General features: G+C 30.9%; 4 protein-coding genes across 6 annotated transcripts; 2 read left to right on the top strand and 2 right to left on the bottom strand.

The window, feature by feature from the left end:
• Window positions 1-1,403: 1,403 nt before the first annotated feature.
• Window positions 1,404-5,047, top strand: LOC119607093 (mannosyl-oligosaccharide glucosidase). The gene is made up of 2 exons (XM_037960870.1): window positions 1,404-3,027; window positions 3,463-5,047. The coding sequence occupies exons 1-2, from the start codon at window positions 1,711-1,713 to the stop codon at window positions 4,777-4,779; spliced, it is 2,634 nt and encodes an 877-aa protein (XP_037816798.1). The 5' UTR covers window positions 1,404-1,710; the 3' UTR covers window positions 4,780-5,047.
• Window positions 5,048-5,468: 421 nt separating this feature from the next.
• LOC119607096 (transmembrane protein 68) lies at window positions 5,469-9,759 on the bottom strand. Its single transcript, XM_037960874.1, has 4 exons — window positions 9,069-9,759; window positions 8,827-8,965; window positions 6,152-6,818; window positions 5,469-6,091 (listed from the first exon to the last, which is right to left on the bottom strand). Exons 1-4 carry the CDS (start codon window positions 9,112-9,114, stop codon window positions 5,984-5,986), a joined length of 960 nt encoding a protein of 319 aa, XP_037816802.1. The 5' UTR covers window positions 9,115-9,759; the 3' UTR covers window positions 5,469-5,983.
• Window positions 9,760-10,484: 725 nt separating this feature from the next.
• On the top strand, window positions 10,485-12,722 carry LOC119607095 (transport and Golgi organization protein 2). Of its 3 annotated transcripts, XM_037960872.1 has the most exons (5): window positions 10,485-10,599; window positions 10,741-10,808; window positions 10,868-11,149; window positions 11,595-11,931; window positions 12,005-12,722. In XM_037960872.1, exons 3-5 carry the CDS (start codon window positions 10,885-10,887, stop codon window positions 12,456-12,458), a joined length of 1,056 nt encoding a protein of 351 aa, XP_037816800.1. In that variant the 5' UTR covers window positions 10,485-10,599; window positions 10,741-10,808; window positions 10,868-10,884; the 3' UTR covers window positions 12,459-12,722. The 3 variants fall into 3 exon arrangements, with proteins under 3 accessions (XP_037816800.1, XP_037816801.1, XP_037816799.1); XM_037960873.1 differs by having other exon boundaries at window positions 10,560-10,808; window positions 11,802-11,931; XM_037960871.1 differs by having other exon boundaries at window positions 10,560-10,808.
• LOC119607092 (RRP12-like protein) lies at window positions 12,546-18,000 on the bottom strand. The gene is made up of 12 exons (XM_037960869.1): window positions 17,734-18,000; window positions 17,128-17,675; window positions 16,944-17,060; window positions 15,456-16,886; window positions 15,124-15,386; window positions 14,926-15,060; window positions 14,426-14,858; window positions 14,090-14,364; window positions 13,852-14,027; window positions 13,561-13,791; window positions 12,903-13,206; window positions 12,546-12,842 (listed from the first exon to the last, which is right to left on the bottom strand). The coding sequence occupies exons 1-12, from the start codon at window positions 17,873-17,875 to the stop codon at window positions 12,737-12,739; spliced, it is 4,161 nt and encodes a 1,386-aa protein (XP_037816797.1). The 5' UTR covers window positions 17,876-18,000; the 3' UTR covers window positions 12,546-12,736.
• Window positions 18,001-19,487: the final 1,487 nt, after the last annotated feature.

The raw sequence follows: 19,487 nt of genomic DNA, 5'->3' as shown, positions 1-19,487 counted from the left end.
AATAAAAACTTATTTAAAAAAAATAAAGTTTGTATTTGTTTAATTTTTTAAGGGTTTTGTAATTGCTTAGTTTAACAATTAACTCTTAAATAAGGGCCTTAGAGGTTTGAACTGGAACGATGCTAGAGGTTTCCAAATTACTTAATATGTCCAGGACTAGAAATTAATTAGATAATAATTAATTTCTATGAACTATATACGCTTCTTAACAAATACAATATTCATGGAAGTCTTAATAATATGACAGTTCTTAATTGGATGCTAGTTAAGTAATCATAAAAATAATTTTCAAGAAAATCGGGAAATATTGGAACAAGCTGTTTCTAGACTAGGATTAGTAAAATATTGAAAATATTCAAACTATTTTTTATATATCCCACTGTGTTTTGTTTATAAACAAATTTAGGAGCGAATTCAGAACGCAATTGAAAATCGGCAGTCAAATCTCCGCATGATCGTGTAGTCTTCATTGAAATTTTCCCATTTTTATGTTATGGAATTAATATTATTTTTTTATCCAAATCAAAATCGATATCGAAATTTATTTTCGTTACAAAAATTTATGAATGTGGCGTTTAAGACTTTTTTAAATTAAACAAGTTTTAAATTATATATTTATTTTACCCTTTTTATGGCTTATAGCTGATTCAATTTATTTATATTTTTATGAGTAACAATAAGTTTATTAACCCATTTACAGCCAATCAAAAAGTACAAGTTAAATTTTTGAAACTTCAAGGTATATTTATTTTCAACAATACAAAAAAGCAGAAACGAAAAAAAATATTAAAAAATATTAATAATTAGGACATTAGAGGGGATTTCCGTTTTTATGTAGCTGGCGATTTTTATCGGTTTAGAGCCGTCACAGAAACTAGAAACAGAGTGAAATGGCAGACACGGGCATTACTATGTTATCAGATTATTTTTAGACCGTTTGTTTCAAATTAATAACTGTCATACTTTGTTTAAAAAATTTTAACAAATTTATTTTATAACATGTTTTTAGTATATTTTTGGCCACTGAAGTTTAGTAGATTATTACAACAATAACAATGAATTTAGTTAAATTGTTTGATTTAATATTTATTCTGAGCACTTTCCTCTACTCAATAATGCAAAAATAAATAAACCAGTTAACCGTTTTTTAATACAGCCTTAAAAATTAAGTGTTCCCAAATTGGCACAGCGACCGTAAATGGGTTAAAACACCAAAATCATGTCGAATATTATGAATTTAATTTAAATTGAGAAAATAATTAAAGTCTCTTTTATGTACGTAATTTTTAAGTAATATTTATAAATTATTAAAACTTCAATTACCTATTTAAAATAACGTAGATTTTACATCTACCCTCGTATGATAACGCTATTCATTTATGTCGCCTTGCCAACTTAACTACATTCGAATGTTTGTTTACTGTTGGTAATACCATTTTTTACAAGAAGAAGCATTAGTTGACAAAATTTTTATGCGTTTTTTTCTTTTTGGGGTTTGCTAAATTAGAAAAATTTGCAAAAATGCGATAATGCATAAATAGCAAACAACTTTATAACTATTTTCTGTATTGCAAAATTAAATAAACAAAAATATCAATAAATTCAATACGATTTTATATTAAAACAACTATAACCAGCTAAATCGATTAGTTTTTAGTACGTGTATCTAGAACTTGAGGGAAAATCTAAATGTAATCGTTGTTGTTGTAAATGAAGAACATGGCACGTCAGCGTGAAAATAAAGGAGGCAATAATTCTTCCGAAAAATCTGCAAAACAACAAAAAATCCACAAACAAATAAATGAGAATGCTGAGTCGACCAAATCTAACAATAGTTCCGGCAGTAGGGCTAGTACCACTACCACTAGCACCACTTCATCGAATGCAGCCATGGATAAGCCCAAAAATAAACATTCAGCTCATCCTAAAAAGGCCACTTTCGAAGAACCTAAATCAAAGTTTGTGTTAAACAAATGGAAAACCTTGGCCGGTTGTATTTGTATGGCAGTAGCGGTGTATTTTGGTTATCAGGGCTATTTGGAAACGCGAGTTAATACACCGTACGATAATCAAAAAATGGTTGCCCGTGCCGGTTTAGATGATCCCGAGCGTTATTGGGGTTCTTATAGACCTCTCAACTATTTTGGTATGAAAACTCGAGATCCCCATTCTTTGGTCATGGGTCTAATGTGGTATACACCCTCAAATTTGGGTCATGGCGGTAAGGGAATAAGACATTGGTGTGATATGGGAGATAATCTGGATAAGTATGGCTGGACTCATCATGATGGACGTACATTTGGCGTACAAGAAATCCATGATTTGCCCTTTGAGCTAAAAACGTCGTTTGTCAAATATCCCAGTGGCAAACAATTTGGCGGCGATTGGACTGCCAGAATATCGGTGAAGAATACCAGCAGAGCGTGGGATAAATCAATATCACTTATATGGTATGTGGCCTTGGATGAGCGTACCAATGGCCACATTAAATATGTTTCGGACGAAAAAAGTCCCGAACCAGGAGTCTATGGCGAAACATTGGGTTTGGGCGAATTTCAATTGAGGTTTCATCCTGTCAAAGGACGCATTCTGCACAAATCCTACTTGAGTACCGTTGCTCCTTCTTTGAGTAAACTTAAAGAAACCGTGTTTACCCATTTTAGAGCATTCACCGATAAGAGAGGTCATCGCTATATAGGTTTACCGGGAGAAATGATATCACACAATGGCAATTTAGCTTTAGATCCCAATTTTATTGCCATACAAATTACCGCCGAAGTAGATTTTACCATGGACATAACATATCAATCGACTTCAGGTTTTTCAGTTGGTGAATTGATACCTAAACCTCCTACGGGTCGTGAATACACTGATTCGTTGCAAGCTCATATAGCAGCATTCGATAAACGTTTCGAGGATACATTCCATTTAAAGTCTAAAGGTTTCTCAAATGATGAAATCAAATTTGCCAAATATGCGTTGAGCAACATGTTGGGTGGTATCGGCTATTTTTATGGATCTAGTAAGGTTAGTAGTGTGCATAATAACAATACAAAATAATAATTAATAAATAAAACATTGTTCATTTATAAGACATTGTTTAACAAAGATGTCTGCTTTTTGCATAAAGTCATGCAAGGGATATATCATTTTATTTTAAACTTATTTTTTTAAGCAGTTTAAACTTTAAAGTCGAAAGTCATTGCGAATAAATCTTAAACATCGCTACTTTAGATATTTGTTTTAAAGACATTTAACATTTAGTTATTTGTCGCATGCGATATTTCCCAATATTATTATTTTTATTTATTTTTTTTTTTTGTTAAAAATAAATAATTTAACTTTTAGCTTTCTTTATTATACTCATACATTTTAAAATCATCAATGGGTTAAATTAATAAATAAATTTCTCACCCATGACATTAATGGTTTAAAAATTTATTTTGCCGTCCCTGATTTTAGGTGCAATCTGTTTACACCACTAATCCTGTGCCGTATTGGAAATCTGCTTTATATACAGCAGTGCCATCACGTTCCTTCTTTCCCCGAGGCTTTCTTTGGGATGAAGGTTTCCATGGCCTGCTAATATCCTCATGGGATATTGACATTGAATTGGATATAATAAGTCATTGGTTTGATTTGTTAAATATAGAGGGTTGGATACCTAGAGAACAAATACTGGGTGTTGAAGCTTTAGATAAAGTACCCGCAGAATTTGTTATACAGCACAATTCCAATGCAAACCCGCCTACATTTTTGCTAACGCTAAAGAAAATATTGAAACATCATAAACAGGAATTATCTCTAAAAGGTAGATTGGACACTTTAGAACGCATTTACCCACGCCTACAAGCCTGGTTTTCATGGTACAATACTACACAAAGAGGAGATTTGGCGGGTACATATCAATGGCGTGGGCGCGATGCTACAACCGAACGTGAATTAAATCCTAAAACACTAACCTCAGGTCTAGATGATTTCCCCAGAGCTTCACATCCCACGAAAAAGGAACGACATATTGACATTAGATGTTGGATGGCATTTGCATCTAGTGTAATGTATGAATTGTCCACTATACTGCGCAAGGAGGATCACAAGTACTATGAAACTGCTGCCTATTTAAAGGACAATGAAGTTTTAAATGAACAACACTTAAGTCCCTATACAGAGACCTACGCCGATTGGGGCCTACACACGGATTCGGTAGTACTTAAAAGACCACAAATGACACAGAAAAATATGCAACGTGGTCATCAGCATCACCAACAGCCACAGGAAATGGTGAGAGTGACTTTGAAACAACCAGATTATAAATTTGTTGACTCCACTTTTGGCTATGTCAACATCTTCCCCTTCCTTTTAGAGATTCTTGATCATGAATCTCCCTATTTGGGTAAACTACTGACTGACATAAGAGATCCACAAAAACTGTGGACACCTTATGGTTTGCGTTCTCTTTCCAAATCGTCTCCCTTGTATTTAAAACGTAATACCGAACATGATCCTCCATATTGGAGAGGTCCAATCTGGATTAATATCAATTATTTGGCTGTAAAGGCTTTGCGCCACTACGGCATGTTAGAAGGTCCACATGCCGCTCTGGCCCGTGAAATTTATGCCGAATTGAGAGAAAACTTAATAAACAACATATTCAAGGAATATCAACGCACCGGCTACTTGTGGGAGCAATATGATGATACCAGTGGCCAGGGCAAGGGTTGTTATCCATTTACCGGCTGGAGTTCTCTGGTTGTACTTATCATGTCTGAACAATATTAAAAAAACTACAAATTAAGTTACAAATTAGGAAAATTGTAATTTATTACAGAAACAATTATTACGTTTTGTTTAAAGCCGAAATAAAATATATTAACTAAAACACAGCAGTTTTTAAATATGAAACGAAACATTATAAACCTAACTACTTACATACTTCAAGCATAATTTAGTCAATTTATTTAATTAATTTTAATGAAACTGTCGTAAACTATAATAATGTTCTTTGTAGTTAAATTGATTAATAAAAAAATCCCAAAAATAAATTTTATTACATTTTTCTATAATAAGTAATACACTACATAGATGGGAAATGATAATTTTAGGAATAATTGTTTAGGGTAACACAATTGCAGCTTGTTTCAAAATGAATATTTTTCCTGACTAATTTTAGATTTAGTAACCCAATTGGACAGTTAGGATAGAAGAAAACAAATAATTACTTTGCAAATAAATGCTTTATATATTTATGCTTTTAAATATACATAAAGTACTTCAAATTTGATTATATTTTGCAATGATTTTAATTAATACATAAAGTTTTTATTAGTTTTAAAAATATAAATACAATATATGACATTTCTTTAATATTTAAAATATTACTATTATAATTACGCACTTAATAATTACTTACTTTAAAATCTTATCTTTAAATGATAAAATAATTATTTGTTCTTACATTTCAAATGTAAATTTTAATCCTCATAGTTTATGCAACATAATAAATTTTCTTATAACATCTTGTTTTCATTTTTCAATTAAATAAAAGGATGACTTAATACACAATTCGATTAAAAGCTTAAATATTAATAAAAACAAACCCAGAGTTTGGAACTACAACCACTTATTTTAAGTACAATTACAAAAATAATTTAAAATAAAAAGAAAATTCCAAGCACTTGACACAGCAAAATATATTTCAACAAATTCTTCGGCTTATTCTGCTGAATAAAGTGCTAAATCTCATTCGATATCAGAAAATAATTGTCAAATATATAATTTTTTATTAATTATAAAAAAAGCTGGTGCTTAAAAAGAAAAAAAGATTTTTAGGGATTTTTACTTACAACAGTAAAGTAGCATATAGAAAAAAAGTATAAATAAGAATAAAAGAAGTTTTAAATGTAAAAAACAAAAATTAACACAGTTCTGAGATTTTATATAGCTAAAGAGATGTCTGAACGAATTAATAAACAAACTAAAGATTTTAATCTTTCTTATTTCGAAAAGGAGGAAAACGGTCTAATAAGGCATGGAATATACTGCCTGGTATGCGCTGGTGTTTATTTATTAAAACTTCTAAAGCCTGAGCAACCTAAAATAAAAACGAAAAAATAGTATTTTTTTTTATATCAAACATCTTCACAAAACTTACTTTTACTTGCAACTCTTCGGGTGTTAAAGAACCATCATATTCGATAGGTTTACCCAAATAGGTTCGAAATTTTACCGGAAAACCTCCATATATAGGATAAACCGGTATTCTTACCGCATTATAAAGTTTAAGGAAAAATCTACGAAATATTCCCACTTGTCGGAAGCCCTCGCGGAGATTTTGTGTAAAACAGGGTATTATGGGTGCTTTAGCTTCCAAAGCCACCTTGGCAAAACCCACACGATTACGCCATAATAATTCATAGTAATTGTCGCCAAATTGAGCTTCGTAAACACCACCCGGCGAAATAGCCAAAAGGTTGCCGTCTTTTAAAATATTAACACATGATTGTACTGTGCCGGGACTTATATGGAATGCTTCGGATATAGTACCCCAACCGGGTAGTTTAAAGAGAAAACGATCTCCTATAGTATAGATCAATTGATCTCTCTGCAAAAGCATGCGAGAATTTAAGTAATACATGTCTACTGGTATGGCACCATGATAGTAAACAATTAGAGCAGGACCTTCTAGTGGTATATTTTCCATGCCAACGACCTCATAGCCATGATAAATGCGAGCATGAGCATCCCATATAGCGGCTACTAGTTTACGACCAACTTTCCAAAAACCACGATCAGAGCGCACCGAACGCAGAATCACTTCTCTGTAAATAAAAATAAAAAAAGATAAAAAATATGTAATATACTATACACTTGATTTGTTAATATCTAAACCTATAGCTTAACTAGAATATAATTTAAAAAAGTGGGTTTTATGAAATTTATATAAATGAAATTGTTATGGTCTAACACAATATGATAATATTTCTAATTTTTTTACAGGAAACGGTGTAATTTGATAGACATGTCATTAAAATGATTTTTCTATTATTAACCAGGATACTTGTTATATCGTACGATTTTTCGTTAATAAATATAATGATTTCATTACTAATATTATTCTTATCACAAATTTCTTCGAACATACCCCCCATTAAGTAAAACAAAATAAATACAAGTGTTATGCGATATCAGGTTTTAGTCATTGATTTATTGTTTTTAAAGAATACAATAAAGAACGTTATTAACACACTAGACAGAAAAATTTTTTGATAATATTAATTTTGATAATTTTATTTTTATAATAAAATTATCTTTTTTAAATCAATTAAATTATGCACATTAGTGTTAAAGTTATAGATATGTACGTTAATCTTTCGTTTTGTTTGTAATATTTGTCTATTGATTGACATTGCAAATCTTGCAAATATCTTAGAGAAATTCAATGCCAAAGAAACTATTGAAAGGATTTAATAAATTAAATTTTATTCAATAAAAAAGTTGGAAGTTTTGGATTTTTTTTAAATTTTAACTTAAACGCAGTTTCTCAACCGAAATTGGAATTTGAAAATTTTGAAATTATCTATCTATCTATCTATCTATTTATCTATCTATCTATCTATCTATCTATCTATCTATCTATCTATCTATCTATCTATCTATCTATCTATCTATCTATCTATCTATCTATCTATCTCTCTATCTATCTATCTATCTATCTATCTATCTATCTATCTATCTATCTATCTATCTATCTATCTATCTATCTATCTATCTATCTATCTATCTATCTATCTATCTATTTCTTTCTTGTTGCACTTTCAAAAGTTCTTATGTATGCATCTATTTATAACATATAATTTAAAATCAACTATAAAGTAGTTAAAATAAATTACTGATTATATATTCGCACTTTGTCTGTTTATTAATAATTGTATTTTATTATTCGATTTGTGTGTCTATCTCACTACCTATCTACACACTATAAAATGTAAATCTATAAAAAATTATATTGAAACATTTATACACATTATAGCCAATATGTTTATATTAAAATATTTACTTAACATTAGCAAGATAAATAATGAAAAAACTTACAGCGTCATAACTTGTTTAGTTTTTACTAAAACAAATAAACTAAAACACGAATGCTGTAGTGACAATAATATTTTGTAAGTTTTTAGAAAACCCACGTTTAGGTTTACATTTTGAAATTAACTTAAAGAGAGTCATATTTCGGACATAGGACTGGTTGTATAATTCGTTATTTGATCTAATATTAGCCTAATCTTTCTTCCTGATTTTGTTTAAATGCAACTTAATTGTTTAGAGAAAAAACATTTAATAGTCATTAAATTAAACCTTGAACTATTTAACTTGTTGAATTATATATAAAACAATTTAATTAAATTCTTAAAACTTTTTAAACGTAATAGAATATTTAATTAATTTTAAAAATCCAAACAAAGTATAAAATGTCATTTTGGTCAAAATAATAAAACAATAAAATTAGCAAATAAAAACACCGGCAATGACCTAAAGAATATTTCTAAGTAAACAGGTGTATATTAAAATAGATATTTTTTATACTATAGAGAAGCATTTGCTTGTCCAAATAACAGGAATGTATTTTTGTTTAATAAATTTGTTGTTTTTCGATTCTAAACTTGAAGTTATAATTCATTTCTTTAAGCTAATTGTCTTTACTTTAATCCAAATTCTTTTTATTAATAGAATGATTTAGGAACATTTTAAAATCTTGCAATTTCACACTTTCTGAGTCGATTAAGCCATAGCTCCTAGCCTTACATATTAAATTCAAATATTACCCACCTGTGTAACTTATAGATGAACAGGATTAAAAAGGATATGTAAATTAATGCCACAAAAACCAATGGCAAGAGGAATGTTGCAATCAGAGGGGTCAATAAACGATAAACCCACAAAGAATAATCCAAATCAATGTAGGAGGCTAAAAGAAACAAAATAAAAAACAATCAAATGTAAACATTTTCGCTTACGAATTGATTTTTTGCATTTTTGCTGAAAAAAAAAACAATTCAGTGGAAACTTACACAAAAATTCTTGCAGACCTTTTGTTAAATTTTGTATAAAATCCATATTGAAGAAATTGGGTTACTTTTTTATTATTTTAGTTTTCTCCAAACTGCTTTTTTTATTTTTTAATAATGATGATGTTGTTGATTCAAAATCGCTAACTTTCTTTGTTATTTTTTGGCATAATAATTAAATAATTACGGTGGCTAAAATAAGTGGTTTTAAAACCCGGGTTGCTTGATGATTCTTCTTTTACTTTCTTTGTTTGCTTTTTTAGTTAACACAATATTTTATGAGGTTCTGTAACTACTTTTGTTGATAATTCTCTTAGCTTGGATCTTTTTTTATACCATGCCGTTTTGTTTTCGTTCTTGCTATTTTCTATCTTATTTTGTTAGGTTTTATTCTTCATTTTTTATCTATCATAGGTATTTCTTTTTTTATAAATACGTATCTATATAGTAATACTTTTTAATGGTTCAACATCATTATTATCATTGTGGTTATGATAGTAATATGCAAAACAACTTTCACTTAATATTTATTAACTTATTTTCTTTTAGTGTTTTTATGTAACTGCATAGTTTTTATGATAAATTGTATAATATTAATTTATAATTTTTAGTTTTTGTGTAAAAATTCAAAGAATATCGAAATTTAGCCCACAACCTCACATGCCGATTTTATAAAAACAACTGATGGTGGAGCAAATAATTGGCAAAATAAAATGACATTTAAAAAAGTGTTGCCAATTTATTTTAAAAGGTGGAGCTCAGGGATGGAAAAAGTATGGTAGTAATATAATAAATTTGAATAAGAATCAGTAACGATCGTTTTAACACACTATTGCTATAGGTTTAGATGTTTTCTGCTTATTGACGGCGAAGTCCTCAATATATGTACATATAATCTAAATTTTTTCAATATCTGAGACTTTTTCTGGGAACGCATTAAAATACTGCACTCATGATCCAAGAAAGTAAGTACGAAACTGTGTAGGAAATAGCTAAACTATTAAAGCTCCCATTAATATCAAAGTATCGCTAGTAAAGAAGTATAAAGAAATCTTTCATTTTATTATTTACACTGACCTAGTCAGCGACTAATGGTAAGATTAATAACCTACTTCTCTGGTAAGAAAAATAATTTCAACATTTAACCCATGCACTTCTTATCTTTACTCTTCTTCAGTGTTCATTTCATGTAGGAAGTTGGGAACGTGGAAAATTGAGTTTATAATGGTGCTAAACTAGTAAACAATTTAAGAGTTCTATAAGTCTCCACCAGTATAAAGTTTGAGTTTAAATGGTCTCGACCAGGGCAAAGTGTGAGTATTTTGCGGTCTCTATTAATCAAAATGTATTGGAAGTGTAAAAAAGTAAGCGAATAATTCGCATATGCGAATCTTTTAATATTTTTTTAACAGTGTAATTAAAATTTTTGCAAATTTGGCAGTACTTTTCCAACAGCTGTTGGTCTCCAGCAGCAATAACAACAGTAATGATCATTAAAACTTAGTAAATAATAACAACAAAAAAGCTTACATTGGTAAATACATGAATGTTCGTTTTTGTTAAATAAATATAATTAAATTTTTTTAAATAAACTTACAAAAACAAAGCAAATTTAACGCAGATTATAAATTTGCATTCTTAATTGTTGTTTTTTGTGTCTTTTTCAATGTAATAGTAGCGATTAAGATAAGACTGATTGAAAGATAAGCTGCTGTTTTTGGAACAAAAGAACGAACAACAAAGGTTAGTTTAAATGGTTAAAAACAAACAAGATAAATATTTAAATTTATTTTCATTTTTAGATTTGTTCCTTTAAGAAATGTGTGTGATATTTTTCTATGTTAATTCCAATCCTAATAAGGAGGGCTATAAATTAATATTAGCCTCTAATCGTGATGAATTCTATGCTCGTGATACTAAGCAGGCCGGAAAATGGTTAGATGCTGAACATGTTTATGGTGGCATTGATTTAGAGCCAGGTCGTGAGGGTGGTACTTGGTTAGCGATTTCTGGTAAGGATGACATTATCAAAGTAGGTGCATTGTTAAATCTAACGGGAGAGCCTAAACCAAAAAATGCTGAAGGTAAGTCAATTTTGGTTTAATTTTTTAAAATTTTATTATATAAGAGTAAAGATTTCTTTTAGTTTTTGTGAAATTTCCACATTATACATATTTAACAAATTTAGAAAATTTAAAATATTTAGTTCTAGAAGAAATTTAAAACTAAAGAATTCATACAAGTTGATATGGAATGAATAGTTACTATTTTAATTAAAAAAATGTTCAACTAAAGCCAAAATACATGCTTTCTAGAACTAGTTATGTAACTATGTAATTATATTCTTACTGGTATATTAAAATTGTAAAAAATTTCTTGCATTTTATCATTTACATACAAATTTAACAAATTTCATTTCATTTTGATTTTAAATTTATTTTAAACATTTTTAATTTTTATTCATTATACCTGGTTATGTTTACAACTAATATTACCCAATATACATTTTTCCATTACCAACAATCCAAGTTATGAATCATATTGAAAACTACCATCAACACCACAACCACCACCTTCACGAAAATCACAATTGCAACAATAAAACTTCCTTGTTAACTACAACCACAAATGGTTATAGTCCTTCTAAAAATACTACTGCTAAGATTTCTAATAATACTTCAATTGACATGAATAATCCAACCTCAACTCCCATACACAATAATAACTCTTTACTAGGAAGAGGCATGATCGTTAGTGACTACGTTCGTAATTATAGCAAAGACTTTGATAATACAAACTATAATCAAAAGCTGGTGAATGATTGCAGTAAATACAGTGCATTTAACTTTGTATCCATTGAAATTGGGCAAGTATTCAGTGTTAATTAGAATTTGGTTTATTGGTTAAAGTGAAAACTTACAGATTCCACTTGTTTACAGTTCCCCCTCTACACCAGCTGCCGTAACACTTTGTAGCAATGTACCAGCCGGTTTAGTGCACTATAAAGAAAACACCTGCTATGGTTTTGGCAATAGTTTACCTTCAGTTCCCTTCGAAAAAGTATGCTATGGTCGTGATACCTTTCAACATATCCTTGATGATTTTCAACAGCAAAAAAATCCCCATCAAGATGAACTCGTAGAGAAGCTAATGAATCTACTTAAGTGTAAGAAGAAATTTTGGCCTGATGCCGAACTTAAACGCCGTGCTCCTATTTACGGAGAACATTTAAGCGCTTTAAATGTTTTAATACCCGAAACTGGTTATGGCAGTCGTACGCATACGGTTATATTAGTAGATAACAATAATAAAATGCATTTTATCGAGGAAACTATGCTCAGCGAAAATCCGGAAGGCGAATGGTCTAGAACTCATATTGAAAAGCAATTTTAAGTAAAATTTATTCTTCTATAATAGTTTACATGATATTAATATTGTGTGTTATTTTTTTAATTATAATTCAAACCAAAATTAATATTCATTAGCAAAATAATTTTAACTCAGGTTCTTTTATTTAATAACTTTTTATTTCACAGTTACATTTTTTACATAAAGTTTTTATGTATTAAATTATAATTAAATTTTCATAATATAAAACTTCTTGCAATAAATATACACATCTTCTGTTTAAAATTGAGAAAAACAAAAACTAAAAAATCTATTTTATTTATTTACTTTTTATAGGCTTTGGCCATTTTACTTTTAACTCCCTTTAAAGCTCCTTTACGTGCACCATTAACTATATTCTTAAAGGCTCCGGCATGTTTAGCACGTTTTCTAAATTAAGTAAATTATTAAAATATAGATTATTAAATTTAAAATAATTCTTTAGCTTACCTTTTATTTAAAGTATTTCTACTTAATGGTATGTAAGCATATGGATCTAATTTTCCCTTCTTTTTCATATCACCCTTAGCTTTCTTGGTAGTATATTCTCCACCTGTATGATTTGATTTGCCCGATTTAGTCGAATAGCCAGATTTACCCGATTTCATAGAGATTGCATCTGAAGCAGCACCAACATTTCTATGAATACCTTTGCCGCCGGTGGTATAACGTGAAGCTGAAGTTTTACCCGAACGCATGCTTAAGGCATCAGCTGCTTTACGTTTACGGTTAGGAGCCATGGCAACATCTTCATCTGTAAAAGTGCAATTAATTTTTATACTCAATATATATTTTTATACAGGAAGTAAGTATTCAAAGATATACATATGTAGGTATTTTTTTACATGGACATATTCTTTCTGATTCGTTCGTATTTACTGAATCAGGACCTTAATAAGAATTGATAGAATCTTCTAATACATTGGATTAAAATGTTTAAATATTTGTTCATATCTATTTTATTTTGTTATAAAAATTAAATTTTCGGTTGAAATTTGAATTTTCTCTAAAAATCCGATTTTTTATGAAAATTCGATATTTTTAGAAAATTTCACTTTTGACTGAATTTTTCTTTATATAAATTTCATCAAAGAAATACTAAACTTACCATCACTGGAATCATCTTCCATTCCACGTTTAACAGCCTTTTTCTCATTCATTTCAACACCCTCATCATCGTCATCATCACTACTGCTATCGCCCTCATCATCATCTATGCCACGCAAGGCCTTATCACTAATAATAAGACGACCATCATCGGCGGTTTTGAAGCCACGATTTGGATCACTAGATTTTGTTTTACCACCCGATTTAGCAGCATCCAAGTTAGGACGGTTAGCTAAAATGAAAACATTTTATTAAAAACACGTTGAAAATCTCATGTAAAACATCAACATACTTAAAACATTTCCTATTGATTTAATATCAGCTAAATCAACAATATCTTCAGGATCTTCACGTATGAAAGTATTACGTTGTTTTTTGGTTTTAGATTTATCAGCTGCATTATTGTCATCATCATCGTCCATGTCTTCCGGTAAATCGGAGTCAGAATCAGCCAAAATATCATCAATTCTGCATAAAAAATAAATGAACTTTACATTTTAAAGTTTAAATAAACACAACAAAAAACCTACGTAACACTTTTCTTTTCCAAGCCCGGCACAAATTCTTCATCGGAGCCCTCTTCATCACTGTCCTTAGCATTATCTTCCGATTGTTTCTTGCGATTTTCGCGTCTCAGTTGTTTGCGTATCTTTTTAAGTCTACGATGAGTTACTTCATCATCACCGGGAACAAATCTTATCAATTCCTCGGCCGTAAAACGTTTGCAAAGTTTCTTTAATAAATAACCAATTTGTATGCGACAGAAACGTTTGGTATCTTTAACCATGGCCGAAAGAGATTTCATCTAAAACAAGGTAAAAATATTGTAATAAATGAGCGTAATATTATTTTGAATTATAACTTACTATAGTTTCCAAATGATTGGCTACCAAAGGTGTAGGCATTACTTTAATGAATGTGATTAAAAATGCCACAGAAGCTTCAGCTTGTGATCTGGATTTTTGCACTAAAAATACCGCAATTTGCTCCATTATGAATTCCAAAGTGCTGACAGTTAAGTTCTTGCCCTGGCTCTGTACAACTGTACGGAAGGCTAGAATTGTATTGGTAATTAAAGATTCGTCGCCAGCAAATCCAGCAGTTAGAATGTCTACAAAATCATTTAATTTTTCAGCCTCCTGATACAAATCCAAAATCAATTTTAATAATTCCTCGGAAATATTTTCTTTGCGTGTGGAAAATTCTTTGTAATTTATAACAGCCTCTGGCAAAGTTTTTATGATAATCTTATCGTTGATAGAATTGTTTTTGCGATTCTCAATAAGAATTTTCAGACATCTGTTTTAAAGAAAAAGTACAATATTTTTACAGAAACTTAAAAAATAAGTGGTGTTATAAAATTTACCTTAAACGAGCTGCTTGACAAACGGCACAACTAGTGGAGAAGGCTTCTAGTAGTAACTTTTGCAAAGCTATCAAATTGGTGCGTGTGAACTTTTTGCATGAGGCGGCCTCAGATGTTAAAATATCGCGCAATAATCTGAAAAATAAAACCAATACATATATTAAACGTTATTTAAATTTTTAATTTAAAAATAATTACTCATAAGTTTTGCGCTGTTGCTTCTTCAATTTCTGTTCATCCTTGGTCACTAATTTTGATTTTTCACTCTTCATTAAAACTGGTACTATGTAGGTTTCGAAAAAGCTGCGTATAACCTCACAAGTCTGGAATAATACTAAAGCCGCAGTGATATCAAAAATGGAATCATATTCAAAGGTGCCCACAGCAGTGCCTTCCAATTGTTTGTGAGCGGTATCAAAGAGTTCTTTTAACATGTCATTGGGTGTTTTTGTTAAATACAACTGTAAACATTAAGTGCGATTAGGAAAATTTACAAAATAATATTAAATGTGTTAGTAAGACAAACCTACCTTTATAACTTCCAAAGATTTTTTACGTAAATCTTGTTCATAAGTGCCATTGGGTTTTTGTGTGTAAATGTTAAACAATCTGGGTAAAAAGTTTTTAGCATATTTGCCCAAAGCTTCGTGAATAACAGTCTGTTCTTCATTTTGTATCAATTCAATTAAACCATCGAAGATGGGAGCCCTAAATTCAGGATTATTATCCAAAGCATTACCCAAAGTTGGTGCTATTAGTTTAAAGTTATCGGGATCTTTTGGAGCTCTACAGAAACCTGGGAATAGGCCCCACAATTGACAGCACAGCAGTTCGTAAGTGTGGGACATGGATACTTGTTTCTCATCAGCAAATTTATGCCATTTTTTATTGCAGTCCAAAGCTAAGGCTAAAATCACCTCTTTAAAGAATTTGAAGCTAGCTCCAGCCGCGCCTTCTCTAAGCAAAGGCAGCAACCAGGATTTCTCCAATAAGACTTCACCTTTAGCATTAGTTAAAGGTATGGATTTCAAGACAATTTCGGGTCCCATGGATTTAATAGCTGATATAATGGCATGTTCAATTTGTATGCGCAAAGCTGATTGAGTATCGTACCGTTTGGCCAGTTCCAACAAAGAAGCCGACAACTCCTTGCTGAAGTAAGTACCGCATACTTCAAAGATTATGGAGAATGTTAAGACCACATATTTGGCCACCTCTCCAAAGGGAGCACTTAAAACTTTGTGCACTGACGACAATATTTTGGTAATTGGTACGCGATATACATTAGCCAATTCTTGTGTGGCACAGGCGGGCTTAACACACTCATATAACAATTCTTTAATGGCATTGGATACACCCACTATAATATCGGTTCTATCCGAAAGCCATAAATCACTGCAGCATATTTCTACAAAACTTGGTAAAGCATTTAAGCATAAATTCAATTCTAATTGACTCAAATGTATGTGACCCTCCTTGAGTACAGTCAACCAGGCCAATGTTTGGCGATAATCTGTGCGATCTGGACGATATTCATGTATGGCTGTCAACAGTTTAGCGCATAGCAGACCATTCAAGTTTGTGGTGCGTGATACAAAAAGCTGATGCATGGTTTGCAAACAGTTTGTTCTTACCAAGACATTGGCGGCGGTCATTATGGACAACAAATGTTCGCATACGGTCCTTATGTCGTCAGTCTTAAAACCACTAATGGTTTCTTTTAGCAAAGCTAATGTGTGCAGCACAGTAGTTTGTTGTTGCGCCAGAACTTCGGGCTTGAATTGATTTAAACAGAATTTGGTGACACGGCTGCCGGCAGGATGGAACTTAATTTGTGGTTGTTGACTGTTGGTGTCTACTGGAGTCTCATTCTCCTCTTCGTTATCAGTTAGTTTTGGAGGCAACATAAAGGAACTGCCGTGAATAATAGAAACTACAGCATGCTGAGCAGCTTTACGTATCTATAAATAATGATATTTATATAAATTGAAAATTTTAATCTTAAGTGTTTCTCCAACCTTGGGTTTTGAGTGTATGGTAAAGGATAATAACGCATCCATATATTGCCATGTTGACGAATAAGTCCAGGTCATATAATCTTGAGCTCTTAACAGAACCGATAAGCAGCCAATAACCTAAACAAATTAAAATTTTATCCATGTATCAAATTTATTTCCTATAGAATTTTAATTGTCCCCTTACGTATTTAATTATCGACTGATTATTGGAATCCATAAATCTCTGCAGACACGACATTAAAGTACCTGCTGTTTCGCTAAAACGCTTTCTCAACACTGCTGTAGGGACCGACTTAATACCCATAGACAAAAGTGACACACCAGCAATGATATCATTATCCTCAGTACTGGCCTCAATTTGTTCCATTAACAAAATAAAATATTCTGTGGATGATTCAGTGCCACCTCTTTCTTTAATAATTTCTGTTAGAGCTGTAAGAATAGCCAACATTTCCTTGTGAAAGTCCGAAGAGGCACGAAAGCCTACCAGAAGTTTTTTGAAACTCATATTACTGCAGGTGCTGTAGTTGGAAGCGAACGTTTTGAAAGTTTTAAAGGTGCCGCCTTGTGATTCGGACATTAACTCATCGTCATCATGAAGGCTAAAGGATTTTAAACTACCAGCCACATCATTTACGGTTGTGGTTTCAGCATTAAAAGCCTGTCTTTGTTCATGTTTCATTACCGCCTCCAGGGTAAGGGTATTGGGATTTCGTTCAGCTTCAGGAGGAGCTGTAAGAAATAAATGTTTGTTGTTCATTCTTATTTTCTCGCTTCTGTTATTACCTACCTAAACTTATATTCGGCTGAAAAAATCTCGATTTTGCTTTGTTGCGATGTTTCATCTGTTCGGGATTAGAGGTAGAGGAATGTCCTTTGCTCCAGGTTTTCCCCTTTCTATCCCGCTTTAGTTTCGAACGAAATTTACCCATTTTATTGTTACTTTTTAATTATTATGGGTTCTTACTCAAATTTTAATTTTATTTTAGTAATACAAACAAAACACGTGCTGAGCTCAGAACCCTGCGCCGACAAATATTAACGGCGGCGGCGACTGACACTAAATATGTCGGCGGTGGCTTAAAATCGACTGTAAGCTAAGCTACCCTACAAGAAATGTATGACCGAAACTAACACATACAAAATGATTTCACTAACACTCTTGCAACATATTTTTATAAAATTGCTTAAAAAAGTAGTTAATGGATAATTCCATCCATTCCATGTAAATATGTATTATAAGATAAAATTTATTAAAAATTATACATGAATTGAATAATAGAATATTATTTATTATTTACTTATTAAAAAAGTAAATAAATTATCAATTAAAATAACAAAAAATTAGTATTAGATTACAAAATTGTAAGTATGTAGTAGCAAAAATACAAATTATATACATATTATTTTTTATCAGTCAATATTGGGAATTTATAATACCGTGTAGGTCTCTACTATTGTCGTATAAGAAATATATAATGATCATTATATAAATGTGACCAAACCACTACCATGGAAAGTTGTTAAAAATTAAGATATCTATGATAAAATCAAGTTTTAATAATTTTATTTACAATTGTGGGATGTTTGTTCTCTCAATTGATTAGTAAAAAGTTCCCTATAATTGATAAAATAGATGCATATTTAAGACAAATAGTTTGTGCAATTTTTGAGTATTTCGCATAAATTTACTACGGATTAAAATTAATATAAAATTTATTTATTAATTTTTTGTCCTAAAAATATAATGAATCCCTAGATAGATGTACATATTTTTTCGGGTTGTGGCAACTCTAAATGGTGCACTTTGACAGTTGTATCTACCTCAAATAAAAAAAATGAGTGATCAGCTGTTGAATTGACTTCACCTTATGAGTGCACTATAGTACAGTAAAATTATGCTGATTATAATAATTTTATTCCCATATAAACAAAAATATTTAAGTTAAAATTTTAAAATTTTAATTTTTGACCATGACTTAGCAATCTTTTTTTGCACCTTAATAGGTAGGTAGGTAGGTAGGTTGATAGGAGGATGTATACTACATCAAATCCGAAGAAATACACCTAGGCCACTATCGGGCCTGTTGTGCGCTCCAATTCAAGAAAAAAAAAAAAAAAAAAAAAAAAAAAAAAAAAAAAATTGTTCACTGAATGTATTATTTTTCCATGTTCAGAAACTCAGTTTCCTGGACGTAATTCCTAAGAATCTTCCAATCGGTGTTGGTTAAGAATGTTATTTCTGGAATAACATCACTTCCAAGATACTTGGATCTAACTTCGACGAATGCCTGACAATGGCAAAGAAAGTGCTCCAGAGTTTCACTGTCCTCTCCACATGCTCTACATTCGTCTGAATTCGCACGTCCAATTTTGTATAGATGTGCTCGTAATCCTGTGTGTCCACTGAGAATACGTACCATCATACTAACCTCAGACTTGCTCATTTTGAGAAGATTTCTCGTCTTGCTCTCATCAGGGTCACCCCATAGAATCTTTGTGGTTCTACCCACCGTTTCATTATTCCAAGAGGCCTTATGGGAT

This window comes from Lucilia sericata, unplaced genomic scaffold (genome assembly GCF_015586225.1).
Source record: "Lucilia sericata isolate MDLA Ls3-8-SP2 unplaced genomic scaffold, ASM1558622v1 Contig000655F_arrow, whole genome shotgun sequence".
NCBI lineage: Eukaryota > Metazoa > Arthropoda > Insecta > Diptera > Calliphoridae > Lucilia > Lucilia sericata.
Note: the sequence above shows the minus strand (reverse complement) of the source record. Positions and strands in the feature narration are given on the sequence as shown.